General features: G+C 39.1%; 1 protein-coding gene across 2 annotated transcripts in view; it reads left to right on the forward strand.

The window, feature by feature from the left end:
- The first annotated feature begins 439 nt into the window (after nt 1-439).
- The window catches only part of adipor2 (adiponectin receptor 2), a 28,258-nt gene continuing 3,194 nt past the window's right edge, over nt 440-25,503 (forward strand). The window contains exons 1-4 of one of the 2 annotated variants that reach the window (XM_026147387.2): nt 440-598; nt 13,812-14,162; nt 23,874-24,053; nt 24,768-24,939. In XM_026147387.2, coding sequence (XP_026003172.1) covers nt 14,076-14,162; nt 23,874-24,053; nt 24,768-24,939 — 439 coding nt within the window. In that variant the 5' untranslated portion in view covers nt 440-598; nt 13,812-14,075. Of the gene's footprint in view, nt 599-13,811; nt 14,163-20,226; nt 20,472-23,873; nt 24,054-24,767; nt 24,940-25,503 lie in introns of those variants that run through there. The other variant, XM_080291665.1, reaches the window with a different exon arrangement.

Raw genomic sequence — 25,503 nt, forward strand, 5'->3', positions numbered from 1 at the left:
TCTCAAAAATACTTGATAGCTTAATCAATATTTTAATTAATGATTAGTTGCAGACCAAATACACGAACACTGGATTGTTTAGCTAATGTGGTTTGGCAGGTGATTGCTCAATTTCCACATAGCAGCTGCTTGCCAAACAAGTTTTGGCAAAGATGAACTGCTGGTTTAGGGCATTGAAGAACACTGTAGTGCACAGATACCTAGCTCACATTATATAAATCTAACTATAACATATATTCGTCTCAAGTGCGGAATATGGTTATAATGTGATTTAATTCTTGATCATTTACGATTATAAACTCGGCCTATGAATAAAAACTACAAAAACGCTTCTTCGTTTATGGAATGTACCTTTCTGTTCCTGATAGTCTCTGATTGGTGAGTTTTCATAAAGTGCGATGTGATTGGCTCATGCAAGCTCATGCGAGCGGCGTCACTCAGTGAATGCCTGCCTCCTGTCGTTTCTGGGTCCAGTCTAGTCCAGAGACTGTGAGAAGCTGCTTATAGTGGAGAGAGCAGAGCAGAGTACCCACCACAACTCTCCCTCAGCTGTAGTATCTATAGCCAGACTACGGACAGACCAGGTCATCCGGAGCAGGTGAGTACTACAATTCTCATTTGTTTCTGTTAATTCTTATTGTTGTTGTTCTGTCTTGTTTAGAGCTGTTTTATTTCTTGTCGGACTTTCCTGGCGTAACGTTAGCGCCACCCTGAATGTAACCTGCCAGCTAGCAGCTTTGCTATTCAGCTAATTCTGGGCTGTCAAAATAACGGCATAGTCTGCTAGCCAGCTAGAAAGCACAGCTTTGCTTTCTTTTTCCAAGTCATTTTTATTCTTGTGAGAGCATATTTGGCATATTTGGAGGTAGATAGGTGGCTCTGGGAGGCTGTCAAAAGAAAAAGAAGCTTTCTTAAAGAGTTATCTGGGTTCTTTCGGAGGTGTCAGCTCTTGTTAGCGGACTAGCCAGCCCGCTAGCTCGGTGTAAACAAACCATCATCGCTGCCTGTCGCTGAGCAGCAGTCTGCTTCTTATTACAGCTCGTGTCAAACGTAAGAAATATTTTTTCGTCAACGTAATGTTATACAAATAAAAACGCCCCTTGGTGTATGTCTTGTAGTAAAAGTAAACGAATTGTCGCTGTCAACAAAAACGTAGTGCAGCTAGAGTTTTAGGTTTCTTTGTCTTGCTTGCTCCCGTGTTGTGTTGACTCCGGGTACTGTGAGTTTACTCTGAGTGGCTCTTCAGTGTATTCGAAGCTTGTCATCTAAAATAAAAGAAGCGGGAAGCTGCTGTTTAGGCTGATTCATTTAATCACTTGACAGTCTTTTGTAGAGTCAGTTTTGTTCATCTTAAATGCATACTGTGCTTTCCACCTTCTTCCTTTGTTAGTCATTGATGACTTGTTAAATCTGATAAACTGCCTGGAAATGGCATCATATTTTTTTTTCTGATTCTTTAGCTCAAAACATTCATGTTATTTCATAAACAAATTGTGTTCCTATTTTTTTTTTATTTTTTTTAAAAAAAGGTGTAAGCTGAGCTCCTGTTAACAATCCTAAAAGAGGTGATTTTGTGTAAGTCAGTGTGACCTGTAACTTTTTTTTTTTTCAGAAAGCTATAGTCATTTCTTTCATGTGTGAGGAATAGTTGATTCATCTTATCTGCTAACATTCATTAAAAAATACTTAACTTTATGGAAATATGATTGTTACATTATGACACTCATCACCAGGAGACAACACTGAAGGCCGGTTCAAAATGGTCACTGTACTTCCTCAGCTAAATTTTCTGTACATTTACAACTGTAAGTAAATTATGATATTTGATAATAATAGTCTTGAATGCCTACAAGTTATTGTAGTAACAACCAAGCCTGTGTTAATTATTGGGTTAATATTAGTTAAGAGCATTTGCACCAATCAGAGATGAGGTAAATGCTGATTTTGGAGCACATTGGCCCATGATGCCTTATGTATACCTCTTTGGAACTAAAAAAGCCCATCATCAGCTTGTGAGATTGTTTTTAAAGAATGATCTCACTTAAAACTTCCAAAAAAAAATTGAGCATACCAGTACCCCGTGTTAAAGTTTGTTGCCCACTCAATCCATCAGTCCTGGTGCTGACCCTGATTAGCAAACTGTAAGTCAGGAGATCTCAATCTCAATAAAACCTGTGGGAGATCTTGGACTTTGCATCTTGTACAACACACTCTATAGAAGAATATCTTCTGGACATCCCTTTAGAAGTTGTCTGGAAACTTGTAGAAATAGCACAAAGACACTTTTTTTTTTTTTTTCCGCTGAACACCCTATGAGGGCACTTAGTTGTGTTCTTTCACTAATTTCCCACCCTTGTGTATGTACTCTTTGGATTGTTATGCTACCTAATATTTCCTTTTAGCTGAATATTATATGAATGCCCATCCCATTTCAGTATTTTAACAGTTCGGTTTGCCACAAAACATGAAGTCATCTCATACATTTTTTATTGGCTGGGGTAGCTTATAACACATTTGTCCTGAATCCAAACTTTATATGCACAGAAACACTTCCAGCTCTGCCCTAAATTGAGATTAGCTTATGGATATTTCATGGAGCATCTTTTTTTTTTAAATTGGATATTTTATGCATTTCTTTATGTTTGAATTTCTTTTATTCTTGTCTTTCCAGTAGGGCCCTGCCCTTACTTTGCTCTGTCATTATTTCCAAGTTCAAGTTTAGCTTTTGTTGACCTTAACAGCACCAGAAAGAACCTTAAAACCGTTGCCTGTAAACAGAATTACATACACCCACACTACCTACTTCAATTCTCAAGTACCTGTATGTGTCTTCTATTTGAAAATCCACACAAGGATGCAAAGCAGATGCATGCATTGGGTTTTACATAAAGTCCATGCCCTGTAGAAAAGTCAAGTTGTGCAGGGTTCTCACAGGACCACGCCATAAGTTTTTGTAGTAATTTCTTGTTGGAGGATATTGATTTGTTGTTATAGAAAAACTGAATCTGTTGCGTAGGTTATGTTTGTACCACACCAGCTAGACATGGTTATTGAGCAATACGTCATATTTCTCCAGGAAGTTCAACTCTCTGGAGAACTTAATGTATAATGAAGTCAGCCTTTGACAGCGTGCCAGGCAGGAGAGCAGCTAAACATAGCTTCTAAGAATAGTAGAGATCTGTCATTGCTAAGTTGATTGATCATAACACAGAGTAGCTGCTCTCTCTTTCTCTTATATTTCCCTTCTCTTTAGTCCTTTTTTTCTTTTTCATGCACAACAGGGGTGTGTGTGTGTGTGTGTTTGTCTCTGTTTGTGTTGTTGTGTGCCAAACAAAACAAAAAAACTCAGGCCTTTGTTTAAAATGGTTTGTTCAAATGCTGTTGCCTAAATAGGCCTGGAGAGACACACAATACTCCCAGCTTGTACTCTAAACAGTGTAAACTATGTTAAAATGTGTCTGCATGTGTGTGAGTTTGTACTTTGAAGACTAGCAGATGAGTCACTAGATTTGCAGTAAAACTAATTTCAGTCGTAAAGTTCAATTGTGTATAACCAAAACAATTAATTGATTAGTAGATCAACAGAAAGTAAATTGGCAAAGAATCAGTTGATTAGCAGTGCTAAAAGTGTACTCCTTCTAGTCTCTCATATCTGTATTTGTGGTATTGTCTGTGAGTCACAAAACCCCCCAAAAAACAAGTTTTTCTGACATTTCATTGGATAACATGGCAAGTGGTCTGAAAGAAATCAGCAGTGGTAATTTTAACTGTTTAACTATTATTTTTAAAACCTTTAGTTATCTTCATGCACATGACTTGTGTAAAGAACACGTGTTGCAGAATCTGAAAAAGATTTTTAATTACAAAAAAACATAACCTGAGCTAATCAGTCAACTTTATTGCTTGACTCCCCATTAAAATATCTTACTGTAATCCTTAGAAAACAAAAAGTAAACTTGTGTTTTATCCAGTCTGCTCCACATGACACAGAATAACAAGTTTGTGTTTAGTGGCTTTAGGTTCCCTCTTTCATTTTCAGGTCTCATTTCTGTTCATTTGACCTACTTTTAGATTACCACCTAGTGTCTGAAAACATTTGGTTGTGCTGTTTCTCCAGCAGAGCCAGCAGCACAGTGACCTTGATGTGGTCACGTGGTTGATGGGTTATGGGCTTTTTTCTTTGGTTCCAGTTAGAGACTAAAAGCTTCATCTTCTAATATTTTCCCTCCACTAGTAATTTGCTCAGGATGTGGTCTCAGTATTGTTTACTTCGGGCCTTGAGATGTTTATGTAATTTCAAGGACAGTTTGTTAAGTGATTTTTCTGTATCATGTTCGATATTTTAGCTTCATCACCAGTCTGCGACTCAAAGTAACAGGCAGAACCATGTGGCTGTTTCATGTTATTTTCTCCATCTGGAGCACGTGCTCCAAACCCTTTCAGCGTATTGAATTACTTCCACACAAATCACAGGTGATGAGCTCTTCAGCTATAGAGAAGATTTCCCCTTTAGACTGCATCATTTGAAGGATATTAAGAGTATTACAATAAAACCAGCATGGTGTCTGGTGCCTGGACCCACCAGTTTATAGCACAACTCTGTGTTTACTGGTCTGACCACAGGGTTCTCCTTTGGTAATCAGGTCAATGCATTATTGGTTAGTGAAAATGTTTTTGTACATGCTGTCCTCAGTAAATGTCATTTTACAATATCTTTAATATATAATATCTTTTTGGGGGGAGGTCACTATTTGAGCAAAAACTGTGGCGCGGCATATTCACCTACAACCATGTCTGTCAAGCATGGGGGGGAACTGTACTGTGTGTGTGCTGCAAAGCTGAGAACAAAAGTGTGTGTGTGTGTGTGTGTGTGTGTGTGTGTGTAGATTACATCACACTGGTTGCCTTTGTTTAGCTTTCCATCATAAGACTCCAGCATCAGAAAGTCACTGTTTCATCAGGACTTATCAGGTCACCAGTAGAGACACGCTCAGCAACTGTTTTAGAACAAAAGCTCTAAAACTGGGATTGTGTTTGATGTAGAAAAACATGCTAAACTGGCTGTCAAGTAGTCTGACGTGTGCTAATTTACTCCAGAAGCTGACCCCACCCGTGTGAAGCTGCAAGTAGGTAAAAGCAAACACTTATTCACTCTATCCAATCTCTTAACTTTAGGTGTGTGGATAAAGAGTGTAGGAGGGTGTGTATAGGTTTGTTAAATTTAAAGGATGTCTCAGGGGAGCCATATAGTCCCCGAGAACAGTAAAGGCAGCCATGTGGTCTCTAAACATCAGGTTTAAATCACTACGAGGCAGCTACACATACAAAGAGTGGCTTGTTCGATGCGTGTAGGAACATGCACATGTTATAAAGCACAATTAGGTAAATGCAGTTTTGAGGACAGCGTAAAACTGCGTAGGACCTTACCTAAGTTTAACTTTCTCAAACATAGCTGATAAATGCACACGAATAATTGCTTTGTAGGAACAGAACCAAAGGTGCACAGAAAGCAAAAAATAGATGTAAGGTATTGACGTCAAAACCATTTTTCTCAGTGTCTGCATAAACAAGGTCAGGGGCTTAAGATATTGACAGTTTAATGAGACAAGAGTCTTCACCAACAATGGAAAATTCCTGCACTAATTAAAATACTCCCACATAAACCTAACTGCATTCACTGTTATCTCACAATTCCCTGCCTTTCCGAGGCAAAGATTTTTTTGTTTTTGTTTGTTTTGACTGGTACTAATATATGCATAGTGAAAGGAGATAGCCAAAATCTGACAAAACATGACAGCAGGTCTGTAGTAAAGTTTATGACGTTGTTGAAATGTCACTGAACAAAGTGTGTTGTTGCGCAGTTTTTATCTTATGCAACAAGTTTGTGGCTCTTAAATTTATGTCAATTTAAAAAGAGCTTACACATATCAGAGGCCAGTGTCTGTTTTAATCTCCATTTAAATCAGTTGGTTTTTTGTTTTTTGTTTATAAAAAAAAAAGCTGACATAGAAGATCTAAATGGCGGTATTAAATAACAGTCCTTATGTAAACATACTGCGACCTACTTTCTGTTCATTGGCTATTTTTACATTAAGAAAGTCTGCTAATGTACTTTGATATAGACTTAGCAAGTTTAGATGCTCAATAAGTGGACTTATTTGTTTCACCTTTATTTTGTGTTAAAACTTCTATATTATGTGTATATTTACAAGAAGGGAGAAAATTCAGATCTGTGTAAACCTGTTCTGCTTGACATAAGACAGACAAACTTGTGCAACCTGTTTGGTCATGAAAAAATTGATTGTCATGCCCAGGCTGGATATTAAGCAACATTGGGTAGATTATTTTACTTCGATGATCCCTGCTTTGGGCCTGTGTCATGCTAAATGTGTGTTATTGCTTTGGTTAAAAAATGCGTTATGTTGATTAAGTAGCAGTCCAGAAGGTGACTAAAAAGTGACTCGAGCAGCTTGACTTTTGTTCCTTTAACATGTACTTCCTTCTGACAACATTAACAACTTAACAGTCAGTACCTGTAGAGATAAAGCAGGGACGCAGTTATTAAAGTTTTCCGGTTGCAATACAACACCATTAAACTAGGTTTGAGTGTCTTCTTTTACAGAACACTCTGAGAATCAGACTTCAGACATTATCCCATCTCAACTTAGAAGGAAAAAGAATAGTAAATAGGAAAAACAGTGCAAAAATATGTTCGACATAGGCTTGACTTAAAGATTGCCAAGTTAAAAAATATATATATATTTACCACAATTATTTGCTCTAGTTTTTGCAAGCCATTGTATTGCTGTCCCTCCCAGTCAAGCTGGTTCCTCCTTTTCCTCTCAGTTTCACTGTGAGTCACACACAAGAGACACACACAAGTAAAATAATATTAATCGATTTGATGAAAACACCTTATGTTACAGTAGGTGCAATAAAAGATTCACAACAGCTGCTGTACCACGGTGACAAAGGCTACGTTCACACTGCAGGCGAAAGCGCATCAAATCTGACTTTTTTGACCCTATGCGACCCAATCCGATCATGGTCTGACAGTGTGACTGGCACAAATCCGATATTTTCAAATCCGATCTGGGTCACTTTCGTATGATGTTTTAGAAAGCGACTGCTGTTTGAATGGTCATGTCGCATTAAATCCGTCTTTTACATCACTGACACAAGACAGACGCCAATTATCAGCGCCGGAGAAGCGCCTGAGAATGCATCGCGAACGCTTCCTGGCCATCCAGCGTAGATGTTAGTGAAACTTTTGGGAAGACAGCATTGGAGAAACGTGAACATTTTATTTGTACTGTATAATCTGCAGATTCTGACAGAAATCTGCAACTATTCTTTGAAGCACTGCTCCTCTCTAAAAAAGCAATAAGGATAATTATTAGGCCATATGTAAATAACAAAATAACTTTATAACTTAAAGCAAAATTGGGAAACGTAAAGTCCGAAACAAGTCTTTATATTAAGGGCCGTCAGTCAAACATTGTTTGGTCTGGGTCTAAACAGAGCGCGTTGTGTGTGTGACGTCTTTTTTTGTGCATACAGGCCGCTTTGAGGGTTCACACTAGAGCGTGTTTGCTGTTACATTTTATTTGTAGTGTGAACAAGCAGACAAAAAAAATCAGATTTGATCAAAAAATCAGAATTGAGCATTAAGACCTGCAGTGTGAACGTAGCCAAAGTGAAGGAGGCCAATGGAGGATGCGTCATGCATTAGAGCTCTTCAGTCATGTCAACTGGTAGAAAAACCTTTAGACTGCTTACCTTTTGCTGCTATTATCCTCCGTCCTACAGTATGTTACCCACTGACACCCAACCCAGGCAGTGGTTAGATATTGGTTTATCATGATTTTTAGATTTTAGTTGGTTACATTTATTTTTATTTATTTTTATTTTTTTATTTTTTACAGCATCTTAAGTGAATATGTATTATCTCCCTCAAAATTTGCAAGGTAAAGCACTACTAAGTACCAGTAACACAAGAGTACCGCAGACACACAAATGTTGAATCTGTAAATTATTTTAATAATAACAGAACCAATAATAATATATAAACTCATAATCAGTCAATACAAGAGAACATTTTTGCACCAAAGGGGGAGCAGGAAAAAAGACATCTTTTCCTGGTCTCTCTCTGGAATTTGAAACGGTTATCCGTCTCTATGTTTGAACACAGTTTTGTTTTTTGTTTTATTTCTGCAGCAGGAAGAGCAACACTACTTGTACTATGCTGACCTTTGTCCTACATTTGCTTTTCACTAAATCAAAGTAAAGCAAACTCTGTTTAATTTGCACTAGTCTATGACCTACAACTGTGTGTCATTACACAAACACCCACACACTGATGCAGTCCACAGGCATAGTTGCCTGTCTGCCAAGCAGATGATGCTGCAAAGGATGAGTTTAATGAGTCATACTTTCTGCCCTTCACTCACATTTATTTCTTGCATCTCTCTATTCTCTCTGTCTGCTTTATTTTGCAGAAGTGAGGTTTTCACCTGCTTCTGTCCACTGCTTTCACCTATAATGAAGGTCCTCACATTTTTTTCCCCTCGGCTATCTGGAGAGACATTAAGGCACCCACCACACCTATGTCCTCTATTACAGGTCATTTGTACATATTGCTTGGCAATAAAATGATAATGGTCATTATTGTGAAACTATCTTTCCGTGATGGAAATATAAGACATGGTTAATATAACCTCAGTAGAACTATTTGGATTCATGTGTTTAAATGAAATTTAACAGCACAGCTCCAAATAGGAGTAAAAAACAGAAATTTTAAGCATGAGCCATTTGATCTGTTTTGTATCTATTTATCATGATGAGATATTATTTTTATAATATTTTCCAGCTTTATTTTTACATATGATAATTGTGGCAGCTGTGATTTAGAGCAAAAATGGTCACAGCCATCATGAGCGATCGTCCTGTCGACCTAAAATCGTTGTCAGTGCACGTTTTAAGAAGCAGAAATGGGTAATTCTGCTTTTTGGCTTTTTCCCCCCGCTATACTTCCACTTTCTGCAGCTGCCAGATGTTCACCACTCCTAGTTTTCCTTCAGGAGGAATAAAGAAATCGAGAGCAAATCAATCCGCATTGATGTTTCCGCTCAGCCTTCAGTTGTTCTTATTGTCTTTCTTTCCTCGGTGGCTTTCTTTCCCCACTTTTATCCGAGTTTGCTGTTAGTGTCCTGGATTGATTTCTTGGGTTTTTGAAGCCTCTTCTATACTCCTGACGGACTACTGCTTGTGGCTTCATACCCCTGACACACACATCTTATCAGTCTTTATATTTATTGCCAAAAATATCCAGCTATTGTTCTAAAATATTATCTATAAGATGGAGAAGAGTAAATATGTGTTTGTCGTCCATGTGCCTTTGATTTTGAGGGTTTAGTGAGCGAATGCAATGACTTGGAAAACTGCACAATGTGAAGCAAGAGATACTGATTTGGAGGGCACAGTGAACTCTGTGTGACAATCTGAACACTTTACTTCTGGATAAAAGCAAACCAACCAGCCTTCTGTCTGCTGTTTTGTAAAGTGATTTTAAATTGGTGCCTTTGGATTTAGTACATCAGACAGAACATGCAGCGGGAGGCGGTGCAGATAAGATGTGCTCGGTGATGATATACTAAAAATAAACACTCTTAAGCAGTAAGTCAGAGCTGTGGAGGTTTTTTTTTTTTTTTTTTTTTCCATCTTCGATGTAGTGGTTTTAACAAAAATATGTGCACCTCGTCCTTTCACCGCAACTTGTTTTCTTTCATTTTCAAGGCTGGTAAGCACTTTTAAACTTGTTTTCATTCTTTCAAACTGAAGACCGGAGCTGAGTGACATCAGTAATGTAATCTTTAAACATGCGTGCTCATAGCATGCTATCACAGCCTGCATGAAGTGGATACATGCACTCATTGTACTGTGGATATTGACCTTTGAGTCGGATCAATAGCATCAATGTTAAAAGCTCAATAGTGTCCATCATTAAAGTAATGTGTAATAATGTGACCTCAAGGTTGTTGTGATATCAATACATTTTTAGTGATTTTTTTTTTTTAAACTGATATTAAGGTTTAGTGAGGTGGGGTTTTTTTGTTTGTTTGTTTTTCTTTCCATATATGGTGCAAAATACTGTGCAACTTCCTAAAATGAAAACTAAACAGTCCCCCAGAAAATTTCAATAAAGGTTAAGCTCATGCACATGAAAGGAGGTGCACCCAATATTTCAAAATATGGATTGCTTTCTATTTTAAAATATTGCTGACAGCATGCATTCTGGATTGCTTGCGCTGTTGTATTTTTTTTTCAATTCTTTTTAGGACATAGTTGAAAAGCACTAGAGGAGTTTATTTTCAGTAAAGGGAAGCATTACTCAGGGGCTCTCCAGGAGAGATTTTGAGTGGGAGCGTCAGTTAATTCCAGTTAGTTCCAGCGGGTCGTCCACCTGGCTCCTTTTTGTCCAGCCCTCTGTCTCTCCCAGAGTACCACTCAGGGTCAGGTAGATGGCATTTAGTGAGTGGCTATAATTAGCAGAAGAACAGAGCAGATGGTAAAGTTGTCTGTGTTATTGGTTTGTTTCATAGGTGATGAGTGTGGAAAATTATTGGACGTCACAGCAGGACGTTAATAGGGAACAATAAGCGTGTACATGACATTCACAAGCCTTTTATGAGCCAAGAAAATTGTGATCATAGATTTACCCAGCATGAAGCATCTTGATGGTGAGTCATTTCACATCCTGTCGACAGACATTGTGTGTCAGCTGGTCTCTCAGAAATGAAACCTCTTTGGGCTTTGGCTCAGACCCTGGGAAGCCCCATTTGGTTTGGTGTCTAAAAATGATAATTTTTTTTCTCTCTTTTTATCTCATGTTCCCTGATAGCGTGCCTTTTTATCTCAGTATGGGGTCAGAACTGTGGCGCTTGTGTCTTTCCCTTTAAGTAGTGCCAATCATTGTGTTTTGACTTTGACTTCCCAGGCAGCTGGACACAGACAAGTGAAAAGACTCAACTTTGTAAAGCTTTTTAGTGAGTCTGTTCTCAAACCTGCAAATTTATTGTTTTGCTTTACAGAGTTGAAGCTTTCTGTTGTTTCTTCTTCTTCTTCCTCCTTCCTCTTATTTTTCTTATTGGTTTTTATTTCATTTTATGATTTTTTTTTTTTTTTTTTTTTTTTTTTTTTTCCAGTTCAGTTTCAGTTAGTTTCTGGAGTGGGTTTGCACATCTCAGTTTTGTTTCTATTAGCTCATCTGGCTGAAGGACCGATGAGCTCATGCCGTGGCCAGACGTCCATCGTCTGTCTGTCCACAGGTCATAAGAATCTCTACTCCTCCCAGAGTATTTGTCCGATTTCAGTGGAACTTGGACACAATGATCACCTAATGGGAATGTGGGACTTCACCCAAACTGTGGTCAAGGTCAAGTTCATATTTATCATTCTCGGTGATTTTAATTCACATTAGTTTGTGCAATATAGCCAGTCAGCTTGTTTCTGACCTGACATATATCGTGACACATGTTTTATAATGTTTACTTCGAGTTGTTTTAATAGCATGTGTGGTGTTTGTCAGGGGTAATTTACTAGTTGTTTAAGTTATTTGACTAACCAGGGGAAAGATTAAAGACTTTCTGAGCATAAATCACAATATATTTGACTTACAATCATGTAAACATCCCAGTCTCAAAAAACAAACGCACCAAAACTTCCTCATAATTATTGTATTTGATCAGCATAAGGCTAAAGACCTTTCCTTCCTATTTTCTATTTTGTTACACTGTAATGCTTTTTCACATCTATTTTTTGGTGTTATTTACATGTATAACTTTGTGGTTATTCTCATAATATTGTTGTTTTTGTCACAACCACACAGAACAAAACTTGTCTGCGACTTGAATCATCTGGAGAGCTGTTTGCGCCTGTGTAGCAATCAGACCACAAGACTATTGTCCTGGGAATCCACTATTATAGCTGCCAAAATACCCTTCAAGAATACTTTATTCCCCTTTTTTTCTAGTTAATAGGGACCCTCCATGAAATCTAACTTTTCATCATGACGGAAAATAACAGCGCAACTAGAGTGGGAAAGAGTGTAATTTTCGTAAATGGTCGATTGGGGAGAAGCTGAAAGGAAAGGGGGAGAGATTGATTGGACAGTCTTTAGATGTAGAAGTGCTTCGATTTGGGAACTTGCCCACTGGCCAGTCATCTCAGTTCAGCTCAAATAGTCGCCATCATCTTCTCTGCGTATAATAGAGCGTGCTGGTCAATGTCACAGGGTTTGACGCTCAGCATTTTTCCTGCGGCTCTAAGGATTTTCTTTGTTCTTAGCTTTGGATAGTTTTTTCCTTTCTTGTTTACTTTCTTTTTACCCTTCGCCGCCACACTTATGGGAGTATGTAACAATTGCTTTACATACATACTTGCATCACCCTAATACAAATGGTACGTTAAGTGGTTCGTGTTTGTACGCACATGCTTTGTGTTCCTCTTTTACCCTTGAGTGTACAGAATCCCCTAATGCTTGTTTGGTAGCACAGAGAGATGGTTTAAATGAAGTGGTCCAATGCTCGAGGGCGTACTCACATCAACTTGGCCTCTCGGGAGCAAATGTGTGTGTGCTGGAGAGGCACAGTGAATAAACAGTATGCCGATATGTGTGTGTAGGTGTATTTCTCATTATGTACAGAGCATTAAAGCTTCAGTGAATGTTTAAAAACATGCTGCAGACAGTATAAACATACAAATATGAGCATGCTGTACTGCTGTTGATATTGTGAGGCTACCTTATGAATTTTGTTCATTAGCTACATTATGAATGTCTCTTTGCATTGCGATTGAATTGTTCAACCATGCTGCCCACACTGTTTATCTAACTTAAACAATGTGATATATTTGCCTGTAAAATCCAACGAAGAACTGTTCTGAGAAATAGTGACGTATTTTGTGAACGATAAAGGAAATTGATTGTAAGTTCTGAACCTCCGTGTCTTTTTCCTGTGTGTGTGAAACACTTGTCTCTGTCCTTGACACTTCTTGTCACTAAGCAACTCAACATGACAGCAATTTGGCAGCGCCTAGCTGGCTTTGAGTGTTTGTAGGTGCAGTAGTTTAAGGCCTCGATGCCATGAGCAACTTTTTTTGAAGTGACAGAGAATGCAGTAATCAATGGTAGCTGTTTGGCTGTGGTGATATTTCTGCAGGACACTTTGTGTGTCAGGAGAACACAAACGTGTGACCTTTTCAGGCCATGCTGCCACTGAATTTATTTTTAGTCTGGGCGGCCAAGCCAAAAACCAAACACGAAGCCTCACTAATGCACTGGCTGTTACGGGTGTGTGCAGGATCATGTATTTATTTTATAATATATGTTTTGTTTCTTATTGCATTCTGTTTTTCAGTTACTTGGAGACTGTTATTGTGAATGATTGTATTAGGTTAATGTTATAAACTTGTGGTTTCAGGGTTTTTTCTGCTTAAAATGGTCCTTTGGAGTTTGTCACATAATCATTGGTCCAGATTTAGTTTGCCAAAGAATCTGTGGTACTCTTTGTAGCACAAGTTCATATATTTTGCTGTTATTTCTGGCCTTCTAATACACCAAAATGTATTTTATGTTTGAATAAATGAAACCCCACTTAGAAAAAAATTGTTTCTTTTGAAAGATCCTGGACATTTTAACAGTTGTGAAGTAGATTTGTTTTGATCACATGTTATAACTATGTATTTAAATTTGAGAATAAACAAATAACTTTGGTTTTTCCTGTTTGTTTCTTTGTCTTCCTCAAAAAATGTAGTCTCCTTCAAGTCAAGTGGCAGTCCTGCCCGCCTTCTCAGTGGATTCCTGGTTGGTCACCCATCTCACCAACCAGATTTCATCAACATCTGCGAGTCTGTCCGCTGCCCGCTGAGTTCACCTCAGTCTTCGTTGGAGGCCAGTCCAGCACTTCAAGCTGGACGGAGGAGAGAAGAGTGGGGCCGAGGGCCCAACATTTGTGTTGCGACATAGAACTTCAAATCTCATAGCACAACACACCACAGAGTCTACGCCTACAGGTCCCATGAGTCCACGGGAGAAAGCAGACTTGCCCACCTCAGGTTCTTCAACCAGTCACCTCAGCACCGCAGAGTGCCCCTCGCACAGTGGGGTAAGTATCACACGCACACACACACAATTTGCTGTGGTTGGTTCAGAGCAGTGAGGCGTGATGTGGGTCAGCTGGTTACACTGTAAAAGTATCCCACCAAAACACACACCCTCAAGTTCATAAATAAACAGGTGTTGTTAACAGGAAAGTATAATATAGTGTAACTGATGCTGACCAGTCTGTTGACCTAATAATAAAATAAAAAAACATGAGCTGGAGGATTTTTTTTTAAGTTTAATTAAAGAAATGAATGTCAATTTTCTTTTATATTTTATATCAGTTTATTAGCAAAGTGCAAACTCGCTGGGGGCTCTTGTGTACATAAATACAAAGTAGATTTGAAGCACACACACCACACACATCGATTAAAAACAGTAATTGGCACTGAGGGTTAATCACTTGGTCATAGTCTGGCCTCAGTTTGTGTCCTTTGGAGTTTATTGAACGGCATATTTAATTTAACATAAAAAGGCTGCGAGGCTTTTCTTTATTAATGAGCATTATAAAGTTAGAAATGCCAATAACTGTTTAGGAACATTTTGGACCTACTTTGTTGTTAGTTCTGCGAGTGAGCTTTTGTTAGGGAATTATCCTTTAATCATTTAACATTAAACCATTAAAAATAAAACGAATAAAGCACAGTACATAAAACATGAGTTGAAGTAACACATTAACACTCTTCTCAGTGGGAAGTTTCCTGGAGACAGAAAAGTTGTGAAGTATTTTACATAAAGCATATCCAGTACAAAAAGCACAATCTATGCCATTAGCAGTTTGACAAAGCTGTGCGTATAAAACTTCAAATGCAGTCTGCTGCTATACCTGAGCAGCTTAGAAAGAGTTGCTGGAGAATTAAATTTTGCACGTTTTCATCACGAACCTCCTCCTCAGCTTTTCCAACCTCAACTTATTATTGACACCCTCACCACCTTCTAGGCTGCTCAGACTCAATGATGAGTCATTCTGGGGTGTAGTAATTAGCAGTGCATTTTGATGAGGTTGCCTCAGGGACTGCCTGATGTTCACTTTTGGTTCCTCTCTAAAATCTCAAGCAATGTGGATAGTGAATAAGGCCAAAACTCACAGCTCCTGAAATAAGCCTGTTAGTACTATATAGAGTTGTCTTCGTGGAAGGAAAGCAAATGTTACCAAAAATCAGTGTGTTTAGCACCATATGAAGGTAACCTATCACACAAATGTGCCAGACACTCACCCTCAGAGGCACCATTTGTCCTTTTTCAGACTGAACGTGTGTGTGTATACAGTCGGAGCTGCTGTTCTATTGTTCGCTGTGAAAGACGATCAGCAGTGGGACACTGAGCTGAAACACAATAGTATTTGTGTGTCTGCTTGTGTTTGGCCTTTTTACCCGCTGTAACAGAACACAGACACCTGAGACAGCATCGGGGCTCCCTGCCCCAGTCAGCAGGGACACGCTGTGTTAACACCCCACAGGCCACATTTGAATTTTTAAGTGTTTTGCTCAGGTGTTAGCTTCTCTCAGATGTGTTGTTTGTGCTTGTGCGGTTTGGTTTTGGGGGTGGTATTACACTTCCTGTTTTCCGTGAAACTGGAACTTTTTTTTTTTCTTTGTCAGTGTGACCTATATATTTCATATGTTTGATTTACATTTGATTTTATGGTAGGGAGATGATCTCCTGTTCAGAAAAATGTACACGTGTCTGTTTTTCTGATAGTTTTGAACTTGTCCCTGTGGGATTCTGGCATTTGAGTGCTTTCCTGGTCACACCCCTCTGTTGCAGAGCCGAATTTTGAAACAATAGTTTCACATCCCAAAGTCATCAGCCTGCTATCTTTGCATGAACTATGTGTTATAGGGAATTTGGTGCTCATAACTGTTTTAGAAATAGCATAAAAGTTAGAGATTGTCATGAAAGATGCCTGTAAGGGCTAAAAACACAACATCATTAAAGTCAAATTATGGGTCTTTTTACAGGTCATTTAATTTACTGAAAGTAATTAAGATGTTGAAGAATTTAAGGTGGTAATATCTGTTACATGAGTCCAGTCCAGTTTAAAGTTTTTCATAATGGAGATAATGGAAAATAATTTGAGTAGGAATAAGAAAATATCCCACATAGGAACAAAAATATCCGCAGAACCCAATAAACTCAGTCAACATTATGTCCTCTGTTTTGTTTTTTTTGTTTGTTTTTTTAAAAAAAAAGCTGTTTATCCTAAGATAACAAATAATGACAAACTCTCATAACACATGTAGTACACACAGCGCTGAATGAGACACAGCTAAGGAATTTGTTTTCAGTCACGTACACACAACAACGTAAAAGGAAAATGCCAACAGACGAATGACGTCTTCAAACATCCTCACTTCGTCAGGGTGTTTTTTTTTTTAATTTTTTTTTTATTAAACTTTTATCCATCTCAGGTTAATGTAACATCACTTTTTACTTCCTTTTCTTGTACCTGTCATCCACAATCACAGTCATTAAGTAATTCTAGCATCCTTCTTAGTCATTATTCATTAAACCCTCAAACATTGTGGGGAACAAATTAGCACTTACAGTCACCAGTTAGTATATTGGTTATACCTTGCCGGTGCCAGGTTGGGCCTCCTTTTTCCTTCAGATCCACTTTAACTCTTTGTTACACAGATTCAACCAGATGCTGGAAACATTGCTCAGAGATTTTGGTCCATGTTGACACGAAAGCATCACAGTGGCTGCACATCCATGATGTGAATCTTTTCTTCTGCATACTTTGGTTGTAGCCATTTTTCTCTGACCTCTGACATCAATAAGGCATTTTGTCACAGAAACTTCAGTTCACTGGATGTTTTTATCTATTTTAGACCATTTCTGTAAAGCTTAGAGATAATAAATCCCAGTTGATCAGCAGTTTCTGAAATGCCAACAATGTAACTTCGAAGTTTCCCTAAATGCCTTAAGTTGCTGCCATTTGATTGGCTGATTGAGTATTTGAACAAAGTGGCCAGTAGGGTTTTCTATTTTGAAGTAACCCACCAGCATTGTTTGTGAAAATATCAGCAAGAAGGCAAATAAAATCCCCTGCTTTTAAAAATCTCCCAGCTTGGTAAGGCTTTCAGAGCTTCCATTCTTTATCCAGTGAAGCAAGGAAGGAAAAAAACTTGCTTCAAGGTCTTTAACTGTGAACAGCTTGATAAAAATCTAGGACTTTGTTGCTGGACTTGCAAATTCATGCCTACTTGCGTTCATTTGCACAAACAGTTTGTCTTGTGACCAGTGTGTGTGTGTGTGTGTGTGTGTGTGTGTGTGTGTGTGTGTGTGTGTGTGTGTGTGTGTGTGTGTGTGTGTTTACCCTTACTGCCCCAAGAGAGCAGCTGTACATGTGTGAGTCACATGTCTGTTGTGCTGTGCAAGGGTTAGCGTGTATAAGTGTGAGCACTTCCCTCCAACACCAGTTCAAGTTCCAACTCTTGTGTCATTGGTCCTCAGAGTTGGACCATGTAGTTTAAAGTTCACTGGAGGATGTTGAACCTCTTTTGCTCACCCCTGACCAAGCTAGAGAAGCTAATCATTCATTACAAACACAGTATGTGTATGTAGGTGTGTGTAAGTGCATGTGCGCCATCATTAGTCAGGAGAAAGTCATTAGCCAGGTATACATATAGGGTAGTTAATGAGCCTGAGGGGAGCTGGATATATGTTTCTTTTTGTGTGTGTGTGTGTGTGTGTGTGTGTGTATGTGTGTGTGTGTGTGTGTGTGAGGCATTGGGCAATATTGCTGTTTTGGGACTTTTGAGAAAAAGTGCCTCATTTAATCTTGAGCAGACCGATACCTTGAGGGATTTCCTCTTCTTGTGTCTATATATCATCCAAGACCAACTTTTTAGCTCATGCTCAGAGGAAAAGTGTTGCGAGTCTTTCTGCTGTCATGCTCTGACATTCATTTTTCTTTCTTTCTTTTTTTAGGTTTTATTCAGTATCTTAAGAGATCCCAGATACAGCACATTTTGATTCATTTTCACAAACGTTCTTGCAATAAATAACTGTGCAATCCCTTCATCTCTTTGTTTAGTCTTTAAAAAATGTAACACATCCAAAATGAACAACCACTCCCACTTTAATCATGCCATATTATAACAGACTGATAAATTGAAATCACAACAGAATATATAACCTTTTTATTTCACTCTTAAACTACTGCCACGTTAAAAAAAGAATAATTAAAATGGCTTAAGGCAGAACTTCCCAAAGTGTGGGGCTCGCCAAACCAACTTCATTCTAAGCCAAAGACTAGAAAATATGGTGAAGCATATCTTCCCTTTGGTTTCACCTGCACAAGTGCCAAGGTAGGTCTCGCCTGCATAATTGATTTTCCCTGTGTCGGGAGCAGCGCTGGGCTCTCCAAGTCACGACAAACAGTATCCCACAGCTGTTTATGTTGTCAAACCCATTTTGCACAGAGAGGCATTTTTTGAAAAATGTATTGATAGCAATGTTGAATATTATTACACAGGAAAAAAACAACTACAGTAAAATAATCACACCGTGACGCCTCTGCCTTTCTAAATGGAGGGACAGTAATTGCGTGTGTATCTGCAAGCATTTAAAAACTGAAGGTAGAGACAAAATACTGTTAATCTGACTATCTGCCATTCTGCAATTCATCTCATGTAAACAATAACGTGGCGCACAGCATGACGTGAAAAAAGGCACATACCTTTTGACGTTGCGTGACCAACTCTGTATTCCTCGTCCACGCGTAAACGGAAAAAAGGAGTTTTAAAAAATCTCAGTTTTCGGTGATTCAAAACGCCGTTTACGTGTGGACGAAACAGCTGCGTTTTCAAAAATGCCCATGTAGGTGCGGACGTAGCGTAAAAGAGTTAGTAGAGTATTTTATTACTACCTGTAATTTATTGCAGATTACTTGTATTTGCTTAATTGTTTACTAAATGTTTGAGGTGTGAAAGAAACCGCAATGGAGCAAAATATGGGTGTGTGTGGCTGGAGGATGTGTTTGCATGCACGCATCAGAAGGGGGGTGGGGCGCGAACATTTTTCTTATAAAACAAAGGGGGGCCTAGCAAAAAAAGTTTGGGAACCACTGACTTAAGGCATTAAAACATCCCATCACTTAACAAAGCTGGTGAAAGTCAGCGTGCCTGCACTGCACTGATAAGGTTATTTACCTTGTGTGTCAGACACAGATGCATTTTGCTACAATATGAGATAAAAAAAAAATTTTAAAAAATGTATATTTGTGGTATTTCTATTTTCAGTAAACACATGTACCAGGCTTAGCTTTGCAAATGTGAACACTGTGTTTGCTGTTTCCGGCTAATCTTTGAGTTTTGGACTGTTGGGCAGGAAGAATGAGCCATATGAATAAGTCCGTTTCAGCTTTGGGCTGCAAGTTGAACATGCTATCAATTCTTTTTAATTCAGTGTTTGGGAAGAGGCTCCCAACTGTCCTTCGGGAATTTGTTTTCCACCCCCCAAAAAATGGAGAGGAGAAGTGTTCAGCTTATACATGACACCAACTGTGACACGTTTACACAAAATACACGTGACTGTGCCAGACGAGCAACGATCTGGGCCTCGCTGACCTCCGGACTGCGTTGTTACTCATACACGATGAGCTGGTGCATGGTGACCTCACCGAGATAAGAATGAATGGTTTTTGGATAGATGGGATCATATCAGTAGACATGCACTCTCTCCTATACAGAGCGAAATCTGACTCTGTAACCTCTGCCATAATACCTTGTTGACAACCATGCAGCTGAGTCACATGTTCAGGCTTTTTCACAGGCGTGTTTATCTCTGAATGTAAGCACAAGTGTGTGAGGGGTAGCCCAGAGTTCCAGGAAAATTGTCCTGCTTCGCTGTGACAGACCTCCTGTCCTCTCAGTTTTTAGGTCTGATTACAGCAGCTTCAGCTGAGCAGCTGGCAGCTCGGCTATTTGCGTCGCCTGCTGCTAAACCTCAGCACTGTGGCTGATTTCAAATGAACTGATGTTTCACAAGAAAAGCAAAAAAAAGTTTCTGTGCCTGCATCACTGGCAGTCGGTCATTTTCAGTTTCTCTGTATTTTTCTTCCTGAGAATATGCGCAGACACCCATAGCTTCCTCTTTGCAATCAGCCTCTTTCATCAGCTTTTACGTGGCAGAGAAAGACGAAAGCTGCTAACTACCAGCTACAGAATACCCATATTAAACCCGCTTCTCACGATCAGAGCAGGAAAGCACTCTGGCAGGATTTAACAGCTGTTTTTGCAGATTTTAATAACAACATCTCTACGGTCGTGTGAAAACAGCCTCCAAAATGTCAGCTTCACACCAGGTAACAGAAACGGCCTTTTCAGTCATTTATTATTTGTAATCAAACCTTTTGTGTAGGGGGAAAAAAGTTTACTAAGCTAGCATACTGTAGCTCAGAGCAGGAGAGCAGGTTGTCTACTAATCGGAAGGTTCGTGGTTTGATCTCTGGCTGCTCCAGTCTGTATGCAGAATATCCTTGGGCAAGATAGTAACCCAAGTTGCTCTCTAATGCATCCATCGAAGTGTGAATGTGTGGATGTTGGATAGAAAGCACTAGAGCATAGAAAAAGTGCTTGTATTAATGGGTGTGACTAGGAGAACAAGGCATGTTTTATAAAGCAAGTATGTGACTGTGACTTGTCACAGTGCATGTCCTATTATTTTTAGCTGGTGGCCATATACTTGAATACTATTCCACTCATGCACATCATAGAACTTTTTACCTGCTATTGTCTTAACATACTTGGTCTGCAACTTGCAGTTTTCATTTCTGATTATTTTTCAAGAGGCTAATTTTGGTTTATTTAAAAAAAAAAAAAAAAAGTGTTAAAAATGAGGTCAATTGTACTAAATCACTATTTTTCTGACAAACACACTAACAGATTATGTCCCACGGTGTTATGTGCGGGCGTTACTTCAGGGCTTCAGCGTTGTCGTACATATAGATTGTTTGGTGAAGTTTTGTTGATAAAACTCAGTCACAAGATTCAGTCTTGTTTTCACATGATGTTAGCATAATTTTATTCTGATATTCACATGGATTCAAATTACAGCAAGACAGGTTAGGCGAGTAGCTTGTTGCTAGGATAAATTATAAATAAACTGTGCGCTTTGCATCCAAAACTAATCGGGGATTTTAGTCTGGTCGTGAGATGACAGTAGTTGTATTGATAACTGCAGTAGATGCTGTGCTGCTTATGTGTCATACACTTTCTACATCAGCGAAGAGCACCACACGTGTCTCAAAAGCCGACGAGGATATAATATCGCAAGAACAGCTACTTGTCCGTCTGTGCATCTGCAACCGAGCATAATCCTGACCTTAGAGGACATGCTGTTGTTCCTGCTGTGCACAGACACGTGTGCACACACAGAGTTACTCAAGAATCTCACAATCCACAACCAGACTGGCAGCACCTGAAGTTAAGGCCACACCTGTATTACTTGCATGCATGGACACACATGAGAGGTTATCCATGAGAGATGCAAAGACCGGAGGGCACACGTGATTGTTTGGCAGTCACCCAGATACCCTCTGCTGACATAGTGCACTAGGTCCTTTGCACATAAGTACACCGAGAATCAACGTTAGGTGAAACAGCAGATTCATGAAAATATTGCCCTCAAGTGTGATGGAAGCTTTTGTCCCTTCCTTGCATTTTTGCGGCCTCTGATTTGTTCTCATGTGTGGTTAAACACTGTGTGCACACAGATTCAAGGAAAAATAAACTTCGGAGACGTTCACTTTCAGTTCCTAAACGGCATGTCATGGTCAGTAGGCACACGTGCACGAGCAGAGACCTTGCTGTTGCAGTGTATTTTGCTGGTGGGTCTTTAAAAACGGGGTTAGTCATGCATTATATATAAAACAGGACTCTCATTCTCCCTCTTTCTGCAACCCACTTGTTCTCGTGTCCCTCTCTGTCTTGCCACTTTTCCCCTAATTTCCTCACTTGGCCTTTTCCTGCTCCTCTGGAGTATTAAAAAGAACAAGAGGGATGCCATTTCTAATCATCTCCTATTAAACATAAATAAATCTGTGGCTTGTTAAGAAATTCACACTGAAATATTAAAATTGACAGAAAAAAACTATCCTTTGGCAAATTTGGTTATATTCCACTGAACACAGTGGAAATGGCATGCATTTAAAACATGAAAGTGGCACAAAAAGGGCCCAGGATAGCCGGAGGGTTAAGAGGAATAAAAAAATAACAATAATCATCAGTGTATGTGTTTTGATGCATGTGTGGCCTTAATACTTATCAGCTTTCCCACCTGAAACCGCACACATCATCGGTGTGTCGGCGAGCGCTTAACTGTGTGCGACTGTTTGTTTGCGTGTCAGTAATGATGAATGACTGTGTATTTATCACAAAGCGCTAGCCATATTAATTCTGCCACAGACTACCCAGCGGTGACAGCTATTGTGTTGGATTGAATTCACACTGTCTGTTTAAGCCTCTATTTATAAATGATAGCTCAGACAAACAGGGACTGCAGCGATTTAATAATAAAATGGCTTTGTTTTCTTTACACAATAGCTTTAATTTTCTTCCTTTTACAGTTTTGTTAATCTGATTTGTTTGTGTATGCAGTCAGATAGGGATGATAAAATGTGTATTTTTACATGCGCGTATTCTCTTATAGTTTTTGTGCACCACATGCTGGGATATGGGACAGTTTAAAAGCTTTGCACGGACTGTCTGAGGAGTTGTCAGTAACAGCGTTAAAGGTAGAACGAAAAGAAAAACGATGGAGCTAAATTCTCGAGTTGTAAATTTATGAATGTAAATAAGTTGTTATGTTTCCTGGTTTGAATAGTGAAGTAGATTAAAGGGAGGTCAGTTTATTTTACATTTTGGCTTATTTTTAAACACTTCATCGTCTTGCTTCAGTAGACTTGTCTCGCGTGCTGACAGCGTATGAATCAGCGCGGCGCCTCAGCTGCACGGGCACAAATCTGCAAGGAGGCTTTCAGCTGTTTGAGTCTGACAGCAGCTGGAAGTGTCGAAACCCTGTTTTTATTTACTTTGTTTGAACTAATATTAGCTTTTATTGCTGGTTTATTCATCTGGATTTTTACTTACCACTACAATATTTTATTATATATTAATAATTATATACCTTGAACTGCAATACTTGCACAAAAGGTGCTATATAAAAAAAATAGTTTTTTTTTTTTTTTTTTTTAACATAGCACATTTAAACACAGTTATGAGTTTGACATTGACTGAAGTGTTGCACATGAAGCCACTCATGTATATAAGATTTGAACAAGTTACAACTTTTAGAAAATAAGAAACTTAAAATATTTAATTAAAAAGCTGTTCACTGGTAAAAAAACAAAAAAACAAACACTCTAATTTGCTACAGTTAGCTTCAGATGAAAGTGGTCTTAAATATCCTCAGTGTATGATCACATTGTACAGTGTGTGCTCTTCCAGTCACTGGTCAGCAGTAGGTTTAAGAAAGGATCTATGATGAGTCTTGTCACTCATGTTGAATGTAATTTGCATGTGAGAGGAGGATTGCACAAGCTTAGATCGATGATAGCTCCCACATGTTTGAACTGGGTAGCATGCAGCCAGAGCAGGTTCATGGTAAAGGTGTCAGAAAACAGCTGGTCCTCTTCGACTAAGTGTGTGTGTGTGTGTGTGTGTGTGTGTGTGTGTGTGTGTGTGTGTGTGTGTGTGTGTCTTTGCAGAGCGTCCCAGAGTGCGACGACAAGAAAAGGGTAAGCGAAGAGGATGACAGAGGAAGAAAAGAGGAGGAAACGGAGGAGGAGGAGGAGGATGAGAGGAACGGTGATGAAGGCTTCATGGGAATGACTCCACTCCTGCAAGCACACCACGCCATGGAGAGGATGGAGGAGTTTGTACACAAGGTGCAAAAAACAAAACAAAAAAAAACAACCCAACCCCCCCACACTCACAAACACACTTCAGACCTTCGTCTTAACTTATCTGAAAAGATTGTTGGGGAGCGCTCCACCTTTTAATTCCACCGCCCACTAAATTAGGTACTCCTCCCTTGGGATATGTTTGCTTTACTGAGGAGGTTTTATAACAACACTCAATAAAGCCACATAGTAAACGACAGCAATAAACCCATAAAAACAGCTACGGTAGAGTTCTGTGTTTGCTTAGTTTTTTTTTTTTTTATCGCTTATACAGAATGTGTTTCAAAAGACGGAGAGTTAAAAAAAAAGAGTTCAGTAATTTAGTGCAGTTTAAGAGCATAAAGCTAAAAAAGGCCAGCACTGTTACGCCGCAGGAAGCTCTTCAGATGTGGTTCTTGATACATACAGATGCAAACAGTTATGACACTGTGATGTAAAGACGCGTCACTGTGTCGAAATAAAAATAATCACGCGACTATAAGAATTAGAGTGTGTGCTTTTGAAACAGCACAGCCTGGACGAGTGTCCTGTAGCTAAAAATAGCTGTATGTAAATTGGTGGAGTCAGTATATTTATTTACATAATAGTTGTCATTTGACACTCCTGATCTGCACTCCAGTCCAGTAAACTGCAGCAGTTTTCCATTCATACCAGATCATGATGTAGATGTTTCCTCTTTTTCCCTTATTAACCAATCAGATGTGGGAGGGTCGGTGGCGCGTCATTCCTCACGATGTACTCCCCGATTGGCTGAAGGACAACGACTTCCTGCTTCACGGCCACAGGCCTCCCATGCCTTCGTTTCGCGCCTGCTTCAAGAGCATCTTTAGAATCCACACAGAGACGGGAAACATCTGGACACACCTGCTAGGTAAGACACACACACACACACACACGCGCACACACTGAGAGAGTTTTCTAAAACTCAATACTTTTGTGCATCTTTAACTTTCTGTATTCTTCATTTTAACCTTTTTATCCTAATCTTAAATTGTCTCTGCAAAAATGTTGAGGCATGATGAGATGGCAGATGTACTGGAGCACACACGCACACACGCACACACACCACGAGAACAGGATTAGGGTTAACGGCTGGAAATAACAGGAGTGGGATTGTTTTTTCCTGTGTGTATTTCTGAAATGTATTACTCCACTCCTTATTTTATTCTTCAGCTAATCTGCATATTTATCCAGACTTCCTTAGGTAACAGAGAACCTTGTGCAAACCTGCTAACTTGTTACGTTGCATAAAAACGTGTGTGTCGAAAGCCAAGCGACTGCCGTCAGTAGATGGGTCCAGGAAATCCAGTGTGTTATTTTTCTGCTTGAGTGGAAGAGTTGTAGTTGATCCCAGGTTTTTAAAACTCTTTATTTATCCTTCCTTCTACACCTCTATAAACAAGTTTTGTTCTTCTCTCTGCTGCCACCTTGTGGC

The sequence above is a fragment of the Astatotilapia calliptera genome, chromosome 17 (assembly GCF_964374335.1).
Source record: "Astatotilapia calliptera chromosome 17, fAstCal68.1, whole genome shotgun sequence".
NCBI classification, from domain to species: domain Eukaryota; kingdom Metazoa; phylum Chordata; class Actinopteri; order Cichliformes; family Cichlidae; genus Astatotilapia; species Astatotilapia calliptera.